The sequence below is a fragment of the Argiope bruennichi genome, chromosome 2 (genome assembly GCF_947563725.1).
Source record: "Argiope bruennichi chromosome 2, qqArgBrue1.1, whole genome shotgun sequence".
NCBI lineage: Eukaryota > Metazoa > Arthropoda > Arachnida > Araneae > Araneidae > Argiope > Argiope bruennichi.
Genome location: NC_079152.1, coordinates 96,160,320 through 96,182,265, shown reverse-complemented (window position 1 = coordinate 96,182,265; position 21,946 = coordinate 96,160,320). Strand labels below are relative to the sequence as shown.

Here is a 21,946-nt window from a genome sequence, read left to right as displayed (position 1 = left end):
GATTTTTTAACAATTTATTTTTATTTTGTTAAAATTAATGGATAATCTGTTCCACAATAAAAGATAGTAACATTGATAATAGTTATTATCAGTTTATCATCTTGTTAGCTGCAAAACAAATTATTCACTTCCAAGTTTCTATTGCTTAGCATAGTTTGAAAAAAAAAAAAACTTTACCGTAGATTTAAAATCTTTCATTGATACTGGAGTGGCCAGTTTACAAATCACTTCTCACATAATAAGAAAGTTAAAATGGAGATAAAAATCCGAAAACATATTATTTACAAACAGCTTCAAATTTGTAAACATCGCGTTTTTTCTACTTGTGGACAGATCCCGTCGAATTCGAAAGCCAGTTGCTATTCGTTAATAACACGTGAATTCAAGTTCTTACGTGTTGAAATAACACATTTGGCGCTCACTTAACTTTGGCGTGAAAAAAGTTTTAGATTGGCGATAAAGCTTTCAGATGAGGCAACCACTGATGGAGAAGTTTTCGCTCCGTTTCAGTCCCCAACACGTGATGTTGGATAGAACAAGAGAATTCCTGTCACTATGTTCTGGATTATATTACTTATTTTGAATCTCCACAGGATCCATGCAGGATATAAAGGTAAGTTTTTATCCAAATATTTTTCTCATGTTTAGAAAATAAGTGTTAAAAATCAACCTTTTTTTATTTTCCGTATATTTTAAAATATTGTTTAGAATCTTAAATGTATTAATGTAGAGTGAGTGCAAAGTTAAGAAAATGAATGCGAGTCTGAAAATCTATAAATTGAAATGAAAACTTATTTTGTTCAATTATTTTATAAATGTTAGCTCTTGGATTAGTGTTCGTATTCAAAATTCAATTTGTTTGCTTTGAATTTAATGCAATAACAGATATGTGTGCCAGAAATTTAACATATTTCATACTTTGAACTATGCCAAATAATATAGAAAGGTACATAATTTATAAAAGAAAAACATTTTGAAATATAATAAACGTTCAAATCAATGTGTACATTATAGACAATTTTTGTCGCTCTTTAAAAAAAATATTGAAAACTATAGCTGCTTTAAAAATGCTTGCTTGAATTAATTACATTGTTTATGCAGAATACTATTTGGAAAATCTATTATTATTTTCAACCAAAAATTTTAAAATCTTGCTTAATTCTTTCTACTTATTTATATTTCTATATAGTTCGAAATATTTTATGCATTTAGTATTATATGGAAACAATATTTTTGAAAAAAAAAAAAACCTAAATTACTCTGTAATTTTAAGTATGATAAACTGACACATTTTAAAAAGAAATTCTCATTTTTATGCATCAAGTTTAGTTCACAATCAAATGAAATAAAATTATTTTTTAAATTCTTTTCGAAATGTTTACTTCAAGTTGAATATATAATTCAGCTTTCAAATGATGAAAACAAAATTGATGAACTAACATAAACATGATAAAATTGTCTTTGTTATGTTCGTAATCTTGGAAATACGTTTTTGTAAAATAGCGTTATTTTTAAAAGAAAAATTTATTAGAATCGATTTCACCTGGTTTATGTCAAAATCTGTGAATGAAATGACTACTGATTTTACGAAATCTTAAATTGTTAAACTTTTAATAATTAAGAAAATTTATGCATTTTCCACCGATTTTGGAGGAATGATTCGTATGTCTAAAGGGAAACTTTTTTAATACTTAGCGCTATTTTTTGTTTCGTTTCGCATCTGATTTAAGCGATACATAAATTTCAAGTCCTGAGAAAATATAAAATCGTGAGAAAATAATTAGAAAATTATAACTCCTACAAATTGTTTTACTTAATTACATGAAATAAGTAAAATAATCATTAATTGCATGTTTTTATTTAAATGAAATCGTGAAATATAAATATATAAAAGCATATAAAGTGAAAAATATTTTTGAGTACTTTACTGGTGGCATTAAAACTAATTCTAGTCAAAATAATGAAGTATTTAACTGAAAGAGAAGTATTTATTTCAATTTGAGGTTGTTATTTTATATAAGAAGGACGGTAAATTCTACATACCGCAGACCATTTTTCTGCCCTTAACTCTTCAGCACAGGCACCCATTTTTTTTTCTTTTTTTCTGAATATAAGCTCTAGCGCGAGGTCATTTTGACCCCAAATTGTCAGGCAATTACTCATTTATCTTATTGGCTATTTCTTTAAAAAAAATTAAATACGGTTAGAATATATAAATATATTGTCATGGAAATACTTTGCATTTTATACATAAATGCGATTTTTGTTTAGAAAAATGAAAATTGTACTTAGTCTCTTTTTTTCATAATTTTTCTGTATTTCATTCACACTCCATTCATATAAAACTCATTATTTTTAAAGTAAATAGTTTTTTTCTGTATAAAATATTGAAAGAATAAGAAAATCAATTTTTTTACACATAATTTATAGTTGAAATTTTTTAGAAGAAGAAGCTTAAAAATACAACTTTGAGAATTCATAATTTTTGTATTTCATTTTTATATGCACACTAACAAAACGCTTTTATCAGTTCTCATTAAGAATAAAATGAATTTTTACATATATTTCAAGATAATTTATTAAATTATAAGATAGTACATTTTTAAATGATTTGCTTCTTTTTATATAACGAGCGGGAAAAGATTTCGATCAGATTTTTTTAGAATATTCAGAATCTGCGTTTTATCCCAATTCTGTATCAAGATCACTTTCCAAAATTTCATCAGTATCTGACGAATTTGAGCCATCGTCATTTTCACTAGAGATATCTCTGAATCTTCTGAATTTCTGCTGCCACCGTTCGTACGCTGTATTAGCTGTAACATTAAAAAAAGCGCTAGGGGTTAATTGCAGGGGTCAATTTGACCTAATCCTCCAATATAAAATGAGATACATTGTTTCATTGATTTCTGCTGCTCTGATTTTCATTTTCCTGCTCCCATAAAACTATAGAAAGTAGAAACTGTAAATTTTTATAAATTCTTAAGAGTTTCTAAACAAAAGAGAAAAGATGGTGTCAAAAAGACCCCATGCCTGTGCTAATGGGTTAATGTGCTTTATTGCAATATTAAAAATAATTTAAATTTTGGAATTTGCCTTATTTTTTTGTTCTTTTACTTTATCGTGTACAAAGTATTTTAAGAAAATAATGTTACGATTGTTGAAATATTCGACCTCAAGATTTTGATGAATCTGCAAACCTTCTTACCCCCAAAAACCATATTTTTGAAATTATTTGTCATTTTGGAATTTGTTTGCATGTGAGCATGATAGCTAAAAAAAAAAAATGGTGAGGGAGAGAGGGAGACAAAAGAAAATCCCAGTGCTAGAAAAGTGGAAGCTAACTTGCTGGTTTTGCACCAAAATTGCGATTTCTATCAAAAATTAGACGAAATCTATTACAAGATTGAATTGTCTATTCGAGAATGCGATAGTGCAATAATTCAAAAACTCATTAAAATTTTGTGTTCTGTTTCGGCACCAAACATTATATACTTGTATCAAATTTCCCAATCGCCAAAGATAAAAGTGCCAATTGTATACATATACAAATAAATGGAGGGGAAGTACTTTTTCTGCTTCCAGAGAATTTAAAGACATTTCGTTTTAAAGCCTTGAATTTGTTTTCTTTATGATCTCCTTAAGCTAATTTTACATTGGAATAGGATTCTTTATTTTAATGGATCGAGTATGGGCCTTAACCGAATAACTTATAACATTATCTTCGATATCCGTTCCGACTACTTTTCTGTCATTTGGCTCTTCTCGTTGTTTCTTGTGTGGCTTGTGGCAGTAGAGATTTTGTGATTGGAAGTAGTGGCGGATTTGGGCATTTTGCAGCCCTAAGAATGAGTATTAACATTATGAGGCAGTGAAGTTTTTGCAAATTTTTAACATAATGAATTACTTTAAGTTAATATTTTTTTATTTTATTAAATTGTTTTGAATATGAATTTGCTTTTGTTTATTTATTATAACTTCAGACTATTTGGCATCCATGTTTGTACACAATATTGTTGAAATAGATATTCGTTTTTTGAAATAGATATAGATTTTTCGTTTTTGTAAATATTCTTATAACTAAATGAATATACTGAAATAGACAGGAATCTGACCAATTATACTTAGAATATCAGTATTATCTTAATATTTCATTATTTATAGAATTTATGTTTTTTACTGTCTTATTTATTTGGCAGTTAAAAATTGGTTTGACGCAAAAACTTAGAGTGCTAGATGTTAGTACAGTGTATTTCCATCTCTATTAGTGGTTCAAGATTAAGATATATAACAGCTTTCGTTTAGATTTAAATAAAGAGGGACACTAACCTATTTAATATTAATTACGTTTTTAAAAAATTGCAAAGTAATCAAATGAAAATAAACTAAACTAAGTCACATTATCTTAATATTTTTTATTCATAAAATTTTCTGAGTAATCTGATTAGATTAACTAAACCAAACCATATTATTCTTTTGATTCATTAAATATGCCTATTAAAAAGCATAATTTCCAAGTATGGAAAAAAAAGAAAGAAAGAATTTCAATTTCCGTCATCATTTATAATATGGGACGGAAGCGCAATTAGTTCGTGATATGGTGTTTGTGCTTGTCAATTAATCAAAAGATTTAATTTCTGTTGGAAATTGTATCTTGGCCCTGTTGATGACTGTGACTCAATGAACCTACCAAATTCTCTTTAAAACATATTACGTGGATTAATTTTATATTGTCCTATAAAAATAAAGAATTCCAAAGTTCATTTATCTGACTTTCAGTTTTATAGAAGCAGTAATGAACTGCTGGACTTGTAGCATTAAAATGGTTAGATAATAAACTTTATCTTAATAAAAGCCACTTTTCAGACGACTTCAGAATAAAAAATCATCGGGCATGAGATCAGGGGAATGCCGTGGCCATATAGAGAAATGCATGGTTAATTATCTATTCATTTGTAAAATGTTGTCGTAGATTTGCTGAACACTGAATTAAATACGAAAGCGAGCTCTGCCTTATATAAATGCGTTAGATTGCATCACCTACGCTACTGCAATAGTGGGATAGTAGAAACTAAAAATCATTTTTTTTGTATCATCGTTAAATAGCAAATAAAATAACTGGAAAGTTTGCATAATGATATTCAATTTCGATTTTATGTAATTGCAATTGTTCATGCAAATTTCGTTATTCCTAATATAAGTGGTGTGGATTCATTGACCCCATGTTTCAATAAAGGAAAAATAAATTTGTAACATAAATTTTAGTTTCTTTTATTCTCTCGTGTAAATGATTTGGCCAACTGCGTATGTGGCGTCATATTGCAGTTGGTGACGAACACTGGAACTTGATTTAAATAAATTTTAATCCTGCGGCTGAAAAAATGTGCCGGTGAAATCTACTTGTATATAAGTAAAATAATTTTTACAGTCGATATCTAATCTCCCAATGCATGAACTTTAAGTCTGATGATATTTATATCGCATTAATGTTTACGTAAGGCGATGGTATTAAATACATTTTTCATGTTCACGTCATCCTTGCTACAACTAAAAGAATATTTGGAAAAATAATGTAAAGATTTTAAAAAAAGGAACCGAAAACAATATCATACTACTATTTTCAGGCTGATGGTTAGAACCTTCTTTAATTTATTTATTTGTTTACTTTTTAAAACTTCCACACCAAAATTTCAATTAATTTTATCATTCACCTTTATACATTGTTTCTTTAAGATAACAATTTATTTATTCATTCAATCTTTAAAAAAGGGGCTGAAAGCAAAACTAAGCAATTATCTTTAAAAAAATCTGACATTGATTGAAATTTATAATCGGAAACTTGAAATCAATACATTGTTCGAACCTTTAAAACACGAATTAGAATTCTTTCTTTGTGTAAGGATCTGCAATCAATTACATACTTTTTGTCCTTAAAAGTGCTTGATTGTAATTCAATGTGACATTGAAAAATAGTGTCCCTGGATGAGGAAACTAAATTTAGTGGTATCACCGTGACTTCTTTCACTAGAGCGGCATTTAAACTGCCTTAACTGTCGGCAGTGATGTATGTTCTAGTTGTTGATGGCGCTGAATCAGTGTGGTATCAGTGAATCTTCTTCGGGTTTTTAAAATTTTTGCTGCATAAGGACTTCGCAGTGTACGTCCAACTTCTGTAATTAATTTACATAAGGTCTTTTTGAATTATGTTGTTTATGAAAGCAGTTCTTTCTAGTGAAGCTATCATGTTCCAGAATGTTTAATTTTAGTTTAATAGATAATTGCCGGTTTTAGAATATTTTATTATTTTTGTGTTTATTTCTTAATGGATCACAACTTGAACTTAAAAGGGCCAAGTTGTAAGATAAGCAATATTATTTCAAATGTGTAGTTTTTCTTATTCAGACAAATTTATGCGCCTTAAAATTAAAAGAACGTTAATGGGTTGTTTATTTTGCTATGAACGATTTCAAAAATTAAAAATTGTATATAGCTTAATATCTTTTGAGATTTATTAATCTACACGATCTAAGTAAATAGAAAAAATCTTTTTAAGAAGTCCTACTCAAATCGTTTGACTAAGAAATATTTTTTTAAAAAATGTTTTGCCACTATTTTTGGTATTTATTCAGAAGAAATATTAATGTATGCTTAAAATGATCATCGTTTTAAGAATTATTCAAACAATATTTTTATTATTTCTTTCTCAAATAAATTTATGTTTCTTAAATTAAAAGAACATTAATGGGTTATTTATTTTGCTATAAACGATTTTAAAAATTAAAAACCGTATATAACTTAATATCTTTTGAGATTTATTAATCTGCGCGATCTAAGTAAATAGAAAAGAATGTTTTAAAAAATTCGTACTCAAACCATTTGACTAAGAAATATATATATATATATATATATATATATATTAATGTGTGCTTAAAATGTTAATCGTTTTAAGAATTATTCAAACGGTATTTTTACTATTTCTTATTCGAACAAATTCATGGGTCTTAAAATTAAAAGAACATTCATGGGATATTTATTTTGTTTTGAACGATTGCAAAAATTGAAAATAATATTTTTTGAGATTTATTAATCCGCACCATCGAACTAAATAAAAAAAAATATATTTTTAAAAAACCTTACTCAAGTAATTTGACTAAAAAATATTTTTAAAAATTGTTTTGCCGCTATTTTTTGTACTTATTCAGAAAAAATATGAACGCTTGCTTAAACTGTCCATCGTTTTAAGAATTATTCATACAATATTCTTTTCTCTTATTCAGTATTTTATATATATAAGATGTCCATTCTAATTCTCGCCCAACCACGATTTTCTCAATCTTAAGCATGATAAGCATGTGCTTTTAGTTGAAAAAATGTTCTAAGCGTCCTAAAAATTATATTTTCGGTTGTTTGAGTGTATAAACATATTGCTGAAAAAAATTACTTTATTATTATGATTTTTTATCGTGTTTATAAATTATCTTGTATATTAGTGTAGCCATTTTTTTTTTCATTTTTTTTCTTTTTAGTATTTGGCTAGTTATGTGTCATTGTTCTTTACAAAATATGCATCTGAATATTTAAAATGTTCGAATAAATTTTGTAATTTTTTCTATTGTGTTTAAAATTAGTTTTAAGTTTAAATTTTAATTTTTTTATTCTCGTGATACTGAAACCAGGTCTCTTTAAGTTACCTGCAATTAGATATTTAGTTATTTTTTAGCAAAATATCTATTACTTAAATTCTGTTTATAGATATCATGTATTAGACACAATAAAAAATATATAGTTTTAGAAGGGAATAGGAAGAACCCCAAATGTTTCATTGCCAAAGGGCCCCTGCACATGGTTTCATCAAGCCTATTCTACGCACATGCTTCTTTTTATAGCTACTTCGCTATGCCATCAAAAAGAAATCTTAAACATGTAATATTTTATACATGTTTTTTTTAATTATTTTTTTTAATTCCTGACAAGGATAAATGTAGGCTGTCACAATTAGTAACTAAATCTGCCAGTTGGCTTTTAGATAAAAATTCGAGAATTTAAGTTCGGATAAAAAATGGCAGGCATTTCAATTCTGCAACATTAACATCGCCAATTCTTTTGATTTAAGCGGATAAAAGTTAAATGCCATACGGAAATTATAATCAGGGATTTTTTTTTTTTTTTTTGCTTTTATATAAGAGTTATCTGTTTTTCTTATTTAACACTTTCTCACTACGTGATTCGCAGATTTATAAGATCATTTATAATTCAGAGGTGGTCTTAAACTGATTTCAATGTCAAAAAGCTTTTAGAGTCTCGACTCTGATGCGAAATAACAGGCTTTGGAATTTATAAAAGAAAATTGATTAACCTTAATTTATGATGGATGGAACTCAAGGTTCTCATGCAAAAACTCTATTCATTCAAGTGTTTAAAAATTCACTTTGATACCGCAAAAATAATTCGAAGCTTTGTTTAAATGTTGTTTGATGGCTGTAAACGGGATTTGTTTTTTTTCTGATATGTAAAACAGTGTGATAATAAAAGGACAAATTTCAATGTTTTGCCAACTGTTTCAAGGTTAAAATACCAGAAATACAACCTGAAAGATAAATAATATGACCTACATATGACTCTTTGAGGATTTTCAAATCAATCAAACTTTGTATATAATTCGTCTGCATGAAACTGACTCCTTTCAAAATCGACTATTTCTCACACACATATTATATATATATATATATATATATATATATATATATATATATATATATATATATATATATATATATATATATATATATATATATATATATATATATATATATATATATATATATATATATATATTACTTGATAAGAATTTGCTTGTGCAAGTTTACTTGAAACTTTTTGTTGTATGAAAATAACGTTATAATGTTTTTTTTTAATTATAAACAATCAAAAAATGATTAATGGTACTTTTATGTTAAGTTAAGAAAGAATGCTCGTGATGTTAAATTTCCAATTCCTTTTTAATTGCATAATTTAATAGTATATATAGTTGTATAATTAAACATTATCAATTTTAATAGTGTATGTTTCCAACTCTGTGAGTCAAGGACTCATGTTAAAAAGAAAGAGTGGTATTTTCTTTCGGTCAGTGCGATTAATAAGTATTGACCGAACTCCAACATATAAAAATAGTCTTAGCTCCAACATATTAAATAGTCATGTTCCTGGAAGACTTTCTAGGGCTCTCAAGCCCACAAAAATGCTTCTCTTGAGACTTGGTAAGCTCCAATGTTAGACTCGACCACAATGAGCATGATTAGGGCATACATTAAATAAACAGTTTTTGAAAAATGTTGATTAAGAATTTGGTTTGGTTTGTTTGGTAAGAATTTTGAAATAATATGGTTAGAATCGATAATTGTTTTCCTTCGATTTGTTCTAACCAATCGTAATCGTATTTGTTATAGTTCTTCTTTAAGAACAGAATTTATTATTTACTAATCACATTTAATATATATTTCATCCAATATGTGTTTTTATATACAAAAAACTTTATAATTATGGGAATGCTTGGAGATTTATATGCTGATTCACAGCGATGCAAAAAAAAAAAAAAAATGCTGTTTATATGCATCACTGTATTAGCAGTCGCCATTTAAATTTATGAAATAATTGAATTTTTTTCCTATAGTACTGAAGAAAAGATACGTATACCCTGATATGTTTTATGAATGAAAAATAATTAATGAAAAGATTTTCAAATCTTTTCATTAATTATTTTCCTTAATAAGCTTAAACTTTTCAGTAAATATTCCCAACAAAAATTGTTGGAAATAGAGTCGTAAATTTGTTTATTCATCACAAATAATTTATTGTCGTTCTAATATACTGCAGATTGCGCTTAAGTTTATCATATAATTCCATTTAAAAAATGACATCTAATCACTTGAAATTCTACTATTAAAGTAAGAATTTGTCTATTCATTATTTATTAAAAATTTCTGATCAACCAATTACATATAATTGTTAAATGTTCAGCAACATTTACAAGAAAATGGCAAATATTTCTTTCTGCATTTTAACGCATTTTGTTATTATATATAGATTTTTGAGAACAAAAATTTCAACTCTCCGAATATAACGAACAACTGGATAGTTCTTTTGTGAAAACACAAAATTAATAAATAAAGAATATGTAATCTTTATATTTTTTGTTGTGTGATCGAATGCTTCTTTTCTTAAGATTTAATAATAATATCTAAATATTATTATTAAAATATATCTAAATTTTGTTATTTTATTATTAAATGAAAAAAATTGATTAAATACAAAATAACGATTGAGATTATATTTCCTTTTTTTTTTTTTTTTTTTTTTTTACTTTCTCCTGCAAGTAGTATAGAGAAAGTAAAGAAAACGCCCGAAAATTCGAACTCAAGTTTTTGAATTCATTAAGTTCGAAGAACGCATTTTTGGAAAATTTCAGCCTATCTGTCTTTGATAAAAATAACTCTAGCTCGCTTTGAGATTGATGGTTGAAATTTGGGATACGGTATTTACAGCAAATTTGCAGATTTCTATCAAATTTGAGGAAAATTTATTCAGATGTTCGTCTATCCGGTTATTCGAATATTATTAAAACGATAACTACAGAACGGAGAGAGCTGGAGTGATAAGATTCGGTGCACAGATATTTAACATCTATTGCGTAGACTCCTGTCAAACTTGGAGCCAAATCTAAGTGCGGGTTGATTGTCTGTCCATTTGTCTTTTCAGAAACATGTGAACGCAGTAATTCAAAAACGCAAAGACTAAAATATATCATTTTGGTATGGGGATTTTGGGACTACTTGTGTAGTTTTGTGTCAAATCTTTATTTCAATCGGTTGAAAAAAACAGTCCTGAAATCTAAATTCGATTTTCGGATGCTATAAACAGCATTCCAGGGATTAATCGCCAAAAATCTCGCCAAGGATGACTCGATCGATTTAATAAAAATGCTAAATTCACGCCAAAAAATATTTCGTAAATATTGTACACCAATGAATGTAAGGGGTTCTCTGACATGACAAATTTATTAGAGAGTATGTAATAAAGTTTTGGAGAAACCACTCTCGCTGGTTTAAATCAGTATTAATAATGCATTGCTTTTAGAATGCGGATGTAATAAATGTTATATAATAACATTCAATGAAAATAAGTAAAAAAGAAAATGTAATCAATTAATAGCGATGTATAAAAGATGATTACATATTTTACACACTCGGTATTTTCTTTTTAATTCAGTTTTCTAATTGAGAGAGGCTTATTACAGCTTAAATCTGGCATTCTAACTCGCTTATCAAGGGTCTTTGACTTCCGACTGCGAAGCATTCCGAATCTTGATAGCATTTTCCGCAACGGAAGCGAGCTTTCTTAACCAAGCGTGTGGCTCCACTTCCTCTTTTGTCTTTCTTTTCCGTCCAATGGAGAAAAGGAAGCAATGCCAGTATTTGAGCTTCTTGGATTTGTTCTGTAGATAAAAAGAATACACAAAGGATTATTTCATTCCCTACAGTGCTGTCCTCTGGTCCCCTGTAAGATTACGTTTTGAAAGTGAAGTCAAATTCGCTTATTTAAATAATATGTGGATGAGAAAAAGGGTTGAATTTCAGATAGGAAAAGTTAGCAACTACCTTAAGAATATTGGCCATTTGATACATTTTTCGTTTGTATTATTTTCGAGACTGGGTTGAATTATCAAATGGCAAAGTATGCAATTGCTTAGGGGCCCCAAGAATTTGGGGGACCTAATATTTTAATATTTTTTTTCTTGCTGCATTTTCTAGCTAATCTAATTTTGAGTTTTCATTTGATTTATAAAATTTATTTGAACTTTAAATTCAAATGAGGAGTTTTTTTAAATTTCAGAACATAATGCTTGGGATTTTTTTTCATGTATTATTTTGAAAACGTTTTATGTTCATTTTGCTATTTTGTTTGAATCTGATTAATTTTTTTAATGCACGGGTTATTGATTGTTGTAGTCCGCCTGAAGGTAATTGCTTTTTTTATTTTAATAAATCACAATATTTGTGGCTTAAAAACTGTTTATATAGAAATTAAGCAAAAAATAATTTTTAGAAATTCTGATTTTGGGAGTTGAGAGGAAGGTGAAAGCTAAAGTTGCAGTGACTAAGGACCTCTAAAAGGCTTTATCTGTCTCTGTTTTGGGGTAATTTCTGCTTGTGCATTTGTATGATTTACAAAAGTAATGGGCTCAATCATTGTTTAAAATTTAGTAATATTAATATATCAGTTATAGATATTTTTAAGTGCGCTTGCAGGCCAGTGTAGTCTAATATTTTTTGAAGTTGGCCTGATAACTCAGAATTTAACAGTTCTGGTAATATTTGCACTACTCTTTCATTTACATCAAAAAGTCCTTCAAATTATGTTGTTTAAAGAATCGTCTCCCTTATACTTTAGTTATTTTGATTAAAGCTAGATTGAAAGCATTTGAATTTTGATTGAAACTATTGAATTTGATTTTTTGCAAATGGAACACAGGAAGCAATTTTCTTCATCATCAGTTTAATCAATTTAGAATCAGCATTAAAATAAGTTTTGAAAGTTGAGAAGTGAAATCAGTTTAGAATCAGCGTTAAAATCAGATTTGGAAGTTGAGAAGTGATAAAGGGTGGTGGTGGGGAACTGGGAATTTTCATTGTTTATGGGAACCAACAGAAAATTAATAATTAAATTTTAGAAAAATATTTTTGAAATGAATCGGTTATTTAATATATGGCTAGTACGCTATGTATAACAAAGTACTTGAATACAAAATTAAAAATAAAATACTAATAATAATGTTTTATTTAAAGTAGGGAAGAGGTAAAATTTAAAAAAAAAAATGGAGAAATTTGAATGAGATTTTCTCTTTTTGACTTGGTGTTTATTTATCAGCAAATCGGGTTCGCTAAGAAGTTAAGTTGGAATGATGGAATAGCAGGACATAATCATTGATAAGTCTTCCTGTAGTCTTTCATTCTTGGATTTATTTATTCAATTTTTTAGCAGACTTCATTATCATTTTTTTCAGTTTTTTGTAGTACGCTTTGATATTTTTTCATGGAATCATTCGCATTTGTAAGTTAGTGATATTTCAGGACTGTTTTTAAATATAGTTAAATCTGGTTGAGTGAAGTAAAGCAATATTGTGGCAAGAACAACACCACACAGAAATGTTGTAAACGGAAGATTAAAAAAAAAAATTGAGGTAAAAAATCTTGATAAAATCTATTACAACAACACATTTTATAAATAATTCAGATTTGCTTTAAGAGAAAGTACTCCAGTTTTTCAAAACACATCGACGTCGAGATGTCGATAAAACTCTGTAGCCCCTTTGAGTCAGATGAGAAGATAAATATGTCTTTCTGTGAACACGAAAACTTGAAGTGAAAGTGGTAAATAAATGTCTTTTCGTATCTTGTTTTAACGTTAAAATTGTGTACCTAAATTTTTTTATAAAGAATTTGTTCCTCCATCCGTGCGAACATGCAACAAGTTAAGTCGATAAAATTTGGTATGTTGTTTTATTACTTAATTTTGAATTTGTATTAAATTTTGGATGAAATTGTGAGCAGGTTTGCTGTTTGTTACTCTATCTATTCGTATGTTTAAGAGCAATAACTCAAAAAAGCAACGAAATAAATTACTGAAATTCGGAATTGGTGTTTAGATCAAATTGATTCAAGAAAAGAAGTTCAAAATTCATACTAGATTTAGCTCATAATGCTACGCGCTGGCTTAAAATGCTTCCACTGATTTAGTTTAGCCTTCTGTTGAAGGATTGTGAATTTACATTTTACTATGAAAACGTTTTAATTATTCTCTTACCTAATTTCGATCATACACTATTTTTCTATAGAAGAAATCCTTAATTCCTGGAAGGGTTAGTGAATATTCCTCATATCAAAAGGAACCAGGCATATACCAGTCTTATAAAAATAATACACAACTTTAAATAATAATGTAGTTTTCATAAAATGTGACAATTTTCTAAAATTAAAACACGATAAATTATTTTTAGTATGTTTCCAACATTTTAAAAATATTTGTAAGATGTTCGAAAATATTTATTTTTTACTGAAAGTACTCCAATATTAAACCCATAGGGCTGAAAAGTATCGAAGAATTATAAATTAATCATGTTACAAAAATCATTCTTAAAAAATTGCATTTTTTTTTATGCTTTTAAATCATTTGTTGATGTATAAATCATCTCTTTCCTAGGTCAAATATACAGTTTTTAATGCTATGGTATATATATATATATATATATATATATATATATATATATATATATATATATATATATATATATATATATATATATATATATATATATATATATATATATATATATATATATATATATATATATAATATATATATATATATATATATATATATATATATATATATATATATATATATATATATATATATATATATATAATTTTGTCCGTAAATCTAGTTTCCAAGTATCTTTCGCATAATAACTGATATTATATAATTTTCGAAATTTTAAACCACAAAAAAATTGTCGAATTTCAACGCTTTAATTTCTTTTGTATTTGTTCTTGAACCTTGCCTAGCTTTTAAAAACTCACGTAATACAGGAAGAGTACACTAAAATTTTTTAAATGCTTATAATTTAATTTATTTTGTGACTCATTAATTTTTTCATTCATAAGATCTATTTTGTTCTATTACCAGAAAATTTGAATTTTATATCGTGAGAATATTTAAAGAATTTTTAATCTTGCAGTGTTAAATAATATTCAATTGTTTTCTTTTCCTTTTTTTCTTTTAAGGATACTAAACTTAAACTTTTAAGGATACTAAAGAAATGGTGGTTTACAATTTAAGATAACCTAAATTTGCTATCTGAAGTTTACTTTTGTTTTTAGTAAATATTCTTCACATTGTATAATTTTCCACATTACAAATTTCAGAATGAAAAATCTGATTATTATATAGCATTATGAATTTTATGACGAGCTAGAATATATTATTCATAAGCTATTTGTAGTAAAAACAATATTTCACTTTTGTGAATTATTTTCTTGTAAAAAGAAGTATATCTAATATTAATTAGGTTTTAAAAAAGACTATTTTTAAATATTTTAAGTATATTCTAATTTAATAATTGATAGACTAACTGAATCAGATTCTTTTGTTTACATAAATATAATTAAAAATTATCACCCATTCTCTTTTAATATAATCCTTTAGCAACGTCTTCATACAAGTGATTTTATGCCGTTTTACAAATATTCGTTTCTTTATATGCAATCATTTCTAAATAAAAATAGATCAATTATTATTGGGAGTATTTAAACGTAACTTTAAAATTTTAAAGCAGAAAAACCTGCTGAAAAGACTATGACATAATTAAACAATTTTAAAAAAACTCATTCCCCAAGACAGACGATCACGTTTTTGAAAGCACCGAGAAGGTTCCTGTTAGAGGCTGACGTTCTGATTAAAATTCCGCCACAAGGCACTGGTCACCTGCCCCGGTGGATGCGCTCACTTCGGGTCAATAGCTTATAAACATCTGTTTTTCTTTTGTTTTTCTACCCCCTCTGTAATCGTCGAGCGGCATTTTGTGCTGCAAAAATGTCCCCTGCGCAAACCCGTTCCACCAGGCACGCATCTGCCTCAATGTTCTTTCGGCAGCCGGGACCACTTTCGTGATATTCCAAGGTCGTTGCGAAACTCGCTTCAATGTGGGTTAAGATTATTTTGCTCATTTGCATGCGCTGACTGTTCCTGTATTTTAAAAGAGAACTAATGATGTGCTATCACTAGAATTTTATCGATTATTATCTTATTTATTGCTACAGTAAAACGTGAAATGGGTCGTAAAAGTCGAAATTTGTAATATGCATGCCGATGAACTCCGGATCCCGGAAAATAACTGGCATTGCTGAGCGTCGATTTAATCGCACTTAGCGCAAGACGAAACTGGAATGTTTTAGGTAATATCACTACAAAAGTACAAACAATTTAAGACGTCTCTTCATATAATTTCGATCGTTGGAACAATTCAGAAATTTTGATTACAAAAATTGGAATAATCATTTTTAAAATAAGATTATATAAACCATCTTCAATACTATCTCGTAGAAATAATAATAAATGAAACTCTACTAAACAACTTGGTTTAATCAGCATAGCTGAGGCCAAAATTTAAAAAAATTAAGGATATTAAATTTATTAATTCATCTCCTTAAATTTATAATAATATTTTGTGCTTGATCAGAATAATAAACTTAATCAATCCGGGCGAATATAAGCCAATAGCTAGTTTAAATTACATTTGTCTATCTTTATTTTATATTTAAATTTTCCTGTTAATTTCACAGAAGCGGGAAAGAGCGTACAAAAATATATATATATATTTAATATCTTGACAACAAGCGAGAAAATAAATAAAGTACCTAAATTAATAAAAAAAAGCAATTTTCTTACAATATGTTTGAAAATTTATTAAAATTTAAAATACTATATACAAAATAAAATTGGAACGTTGAAAATATTTTTTTAAAAAGTATTTTAAAGTAGTGTAAAAATGAATTTTGGTCAGTAATGTACTCCAAATTTGTAGTAGAAAAATATTAAAATGTTGATTAATTTTAGTAACATTTTGATAGGAATTTTGAAAACCCTCGTTCTACGCATTTACTACTAATCACTTATTACACAAGAAATAATTACGTGTTTAATTTGGTACCTCTAATTTTAACAGTCTGCTCTGAAAAGTCTTTGGTTAACAAACAATTCCAGCAAATACATCGTATCATACTTGAGGCAATTTGTTGATAATATGCCAGCTATAAACATTATTCTGTTAACACGTCTAAAACTTAAGAAGAGGAAATAGTATATAGCTAAGTTAGCTCGGAAAATGGAAGACAGAATTGCAAAATGTTTCCAATAAGATGAAAATTAAAATAGCAATTTATTATTATTTTTATTTATTGAATGGCACGAATTCTATTAAAATATCTATGTTGACTGTTCAAATTCTTGCGAGTTTAATGCACGTGACAGTGCCTTTCAACATTAATCAGTTTCGGAAGGAAAAACGCGTTACGGTTTTCAATCAAATTTTTTGCCATCGTTCCAATCTTATATATGTATAGATAAATAACGCAATTTAACGAAGTGTTAATAAATGTTCAAGAGAAAGAAACTTCATTTTATACTTTGAGTAAAATGAAAAATTGAAGTCAAATCTAAATGCTGAAATTAAGAAAATGTTCTTTAAAAATAATAGATAACAATCTTTAAGAAATGTTTTGATGTTATATTTATTACAACAAAGTTATTAGCTTAAAATTTGGAACTTGTTTCTTAGAAATGTCCAAGTTTTGAAAATGTTTTATAGAAATAATGTAAATTAAAAGAAAAAAGTTATTGTAGAAATATTCTAATTATAACACGTTTTATCTATTCATTCAGTTTTGTTATTAAATATATTTTTTTATTTCTTTTAAGCAATAAATATACTATATTTAATTATTTTCATTATAGAATACTCCTCTAAAATATATTAAGAATATTTTTAACTCAAATCAGAATGTATTACTGAATTATAAATCGGTATATATTTTTTAATTTTGTATAATAAGAGCAATTTTTCAATTAATTATCTTGCAAAATTCCGAATTCATCTGGAATTCTGGACTACTATGCGCCAAGACAATTAAATTTTTTTTTTCATTGTCTCATTTAAAATCGGCACTCTTTTTCTTCTTTAAAAGAAAACTCTTTTCAAACAGTTAGAACTTTGCATTTTCTAACAACGTTTCAGTTGCATGAAAAAGCTCTGTCAAATGTCAACAGTAAGAATTTCGAAAATTTCCGCCAAGATGCATCGCTCTTTGGCTGGGATCTTAAAATGTTTAACCTTTATCGGCCAACTTCACGCCTCCCATATAAAACACGTCATACGACCCTTAAATTCATATAGATATCCCTTAGTCCAACCCCCCACTCTCATGGTACCGTGAACTTGTCAGGACGGGGCATCTCAGATATGAAAACTTCAGCGAATATGCTTGGATGATGGCAGGCTTAGGGAAACTGCTGATAACTATCTCCTCTTCTGCTTGTGGTTCCTCTGTATCTCACCGAGGGTGGGTTGGGGAGATGTATTAAGTCCGGAAGAGGTCCCCGCTGAAAAAAATTCTGCCACGACCTTATCTGTGCGGATGGTTGAAGTTGGTGATAGGAAAGAGATGTATTAGCTGGGTAAATTCGAAGATTACGGGCCTCTTCTTTCTCCAGTAGTTTAGTGTTCAGCAGTTGTTTCTTTCTAAGGATATGAACGACCCGGGTCGGGCGATTGATTATCCCATCGCTATCTCAGTTATTTTGACTCATACAGAATAGAAAATCATAGGATCATTCAGCTATGCTGATTAGGTATGGCAAATATCTTCGTCTTTTCTTGCATTCATACACAAAGATGCATAAATAGTGAGATAGAGCTCTTGGAAGTTATGGTCGAACCAATTATTTTTATCTGTGGTAAGTACATGATAAAGCTTTTAACTAAATCTTAGAAGTTTGCTGCTAAATTTTACGCTACTGATATTAAGTGAAGTGGAAAGTCAGAAAAAGGACCGACTGATATGAACAGTTATCAGCTAAGTTATTGTTGGTTAAACTTAAAAGTGTTTTTTTTTTCTTTCCGTTTGCGAAAGAGATATCTGGTCTAACTTCACAGATTACTAGGTTATAAGCTGCTATGAGAAGTTTTTCTGGAATAACAATTCAAGCATCTTTCGAATAATTAGATATAATATGTTAATCGCGCAATATTATTCATATTTCAAATAAATTCCTCGTAGGAATTTGTGCAGTTCTTTTATCTAAAGACATTTCCACTGTCAATAGAAAGAATTCAAAAAATAATTTAAAATTAGTTTTATGGAATTTTAAAAATCTCTGTTTAAAAAAATGAATGAAAATGCATTGCTATTCAAAATTTGAATGCAGCAATTTCAATACAAGTATAGCTTTCTTGGATTATTTTATATTTTTTTTAACAGGCTTCTATTAAGACAAAATTGTTCCTATTAATTTAAGTATTACCTTGTGGATTTCGCTCTAAATGATGTATGGAATATTATTTTATACTGTTTGAATTCATTAGTATATTGCTGAAAAAATTATAAGCAAACTTAATTCAAGCAATTCAACAACTTAAACTGATAATTTAACTTGCTAAAGAGTGGAACTAAAAAAAAAAAAAAATAGTCATGAGTACCAGGGGGAGAAGTACTGTATAAAACTATTTGTTTGTCAGCAATCCTTTTATAGACTCAAATAACATAAATTTGATTATATATTTCATTCGGAGTGCTTTAACAAATAGAACTGTATGCCTACATCTGACGGCTTAGATTTTGGGGCATGATTAAACGGACATCCTGCATATATTTATTACTATGAATAGAAATAAAATATTTCTATTTATAACAATGAAAGAGAGGAGGGGAAAGAGTGGTGAAGTATGACAAAATAGCAGAACTCAAAGAAATGAGAAACATTGCAAAATCATTTCTAATGCTAAATCTAGAATATAGATGAACAATTTTTAATGAAAATACAATTTAGTTTTCGTTTTATAATTCAGTGGTTCTCGTAATGCATAAGAAAGTAAAACTTTCAAGTGCTAAAACGTTGCAACATGTAGTAACAAATAGCCGACTTTGGTGACCATTTGGTTTACTACGATTAATGGTTGCTAGAAATTTCAAAGTCATGTGTTATGTAAATGTGTCATAAGGTTTTCTCTGTAAAATAATTTCAAACTTCAAATTTTAATATATATGTAACGATTTTAGAAGTTTGACATCCTTTGTTCATTTCACTGCGTATTTCTCTAATTTTCTTTGCCGCAGTATTTAAAAATGTCTTATTTTTAAACAAATTTTACCAACCTTGATTTTGAGCTAAAATATTAATTATAAGTACTACAAAGTTTCAAATTTTTTATTAAAAGCATATCTTATACTAAAATCTACTCAAGATGAAAAAATAAGCTGAATCTTAGTATCTAAATCATCAAAAGTGCAAAAAATAAATAAATAAAAATAAAAAAGCTAAGATGAAATATTAGTTCCACCAATGAATGCAATACAAGTGAAGAAAAATTATATTTTATCACAGATAATGAAATATTCTTAACTCGAAACTTTTAAAGTGTTGTGTCAGTTATTATCCCATACAAAATTCACCAACTTTATATTTTAAAAAAATAAATGCATTATGTACCTATTAATTAGTAATTAAAATCGTTTCGATTTACATTTTCTTCATCTTTGTCTTCTAATTACAAAAATGTTTTATTTGGTTCAAATTCTACAAGCTCTCTTAGTTTAACTTTAAAACTTTAATAATTATAATCATCTATTTTTTTCCACTGAAAGTTTATATTAATGACGTAGGCAGTATGTTCATGATATTACTCCGACATTCGGCATGAGTTTACTACACTTCCCTTGTTTTTTTTTTTTTTTTTTTTTTTTTTTGCGGAATTTAATCGTATAATAAAGAAAATACTCTTACGCATTTTGACGCTCTCCCCGTTGGTCTGTTGGTTTCGACATTTCATTGAAAGCTATGATTTAGATGAAAAGATCGTGTGCTTAAATTCAGCTATCCAATTTGTAGCTATAAATTACCGTTTTCACATGGACAAAACACCCTGACAGACATCCAATTGAACAAATTTTGTCCAAAATTTTATAGGAAGCCCTAATTTTGGGAAAAGTTCTCATTCCAAACTTCATATGTCTTTCTTTATCATGTTCACTCACAAATAAATATAATTCCAACAATGTCTCCTTATTCTTAGAAGTCTGAAGCATCAACATTCTTCAAAGTATAGGCTGTGTTTTTTAACGACTTTTATGCATTTCCTTTTCCTTTTTTTATATTCTAACCATTCTGTATTTAAAGGATGCATGTTAAAGAATATAAAGAATTCCATTTTTCATTGAGAATTTAATTTCAGTTCATATTTAAATGCTGTAAACTCATTATGAAGAGCACAGACAGTGTCTGAATAAATGAATGAGGCGTCATGCTAATGAGTTTTAATCGTGTTTTTCTCATCATGACTCCAGTCTATTGTATCAGGGTGACTGGGCTTTGATAATGCGATAAAAACTAATCCGATAATTTTTTGTGATAAATGACCTTCAGCTTTGACCTCAAACTTTCCTTTAGGGTTTTTTTTTTTTTTTTTTTTTTCCCTGCTTATTTTCAAAAAAATTTCCAGTTACTGTAAAAGAGCTTTTATTTCCCTTGATTTAAGTCTTTAATCATATCATCATCATCATCATCAGAGGATTTCGAAATCATAAGTATTTCAAAAGTGTAGTATTTTTATAATTAAGTGCTATTAATTAATAGTCCCTCATTAAATCAATATCGAGAAATTTTGTTTAGTTATTTTAATTTTGTATGATAATGCATGTAAATGAAATTTTTACGTTTCCGCTCAGTGAAGGAATTATATATATTACGGAATTTAGTCAATATTTGTAGTGAACTATAGGTTTAATATAGTTATCCACGAAAAAACAAAGGAGCATTACAGTGCTGCATTCTAAGCATTTATAAATACAGAAGTCTCTATTTGTACAAAATACATGCTTGTATTTAAATTTGTATTGAGTATTTAATGTTCTTTATTATCAAGAATTGTAATTTGGAAGATCAGCACATTAAATCCTATTTTTTTTTTTTTTTTTTTTTGTTAATAGAAGGCGTTTTAAATAATACAAACCATTTATACAATTGTCAGTATTGTGAAGCTAAGAGGCCAAGAAAAGATTTCACAAGAACAAAACGTGTAAATGTTTAAACATGATATTATTGGTGTTTATAATCTTAG

At 27.6% G+C, this 21,946-nt stretch overlaps 1 protein-coding gene across 1 annotated transcript in view; it reads left to right on the top strand.

Annotated features, from left to right (window-relative positions):
- Nucleotides 1-455: 455 nt before the first annotated feature.
- The window catches only part of LOC129962096 (BMP and activin membrane-bound inhibitor homolog), a 64,469-nt gene continuing 42,978 nt past the window's right edge, over nucleotides 456-21,946 (top strand). The window contains exon 1 of the mRNA XM_056075818.1: nucleotides 456-613. Within this exon, the coding sequence (XP_055931793.1) occupies nucleotides 556-613 (58 nt within the window). The 5' untranslated portion in view covers nucleotides 456-555. The remainder of the gene's footprint in view (nucleotides 614-21,946) is intronic.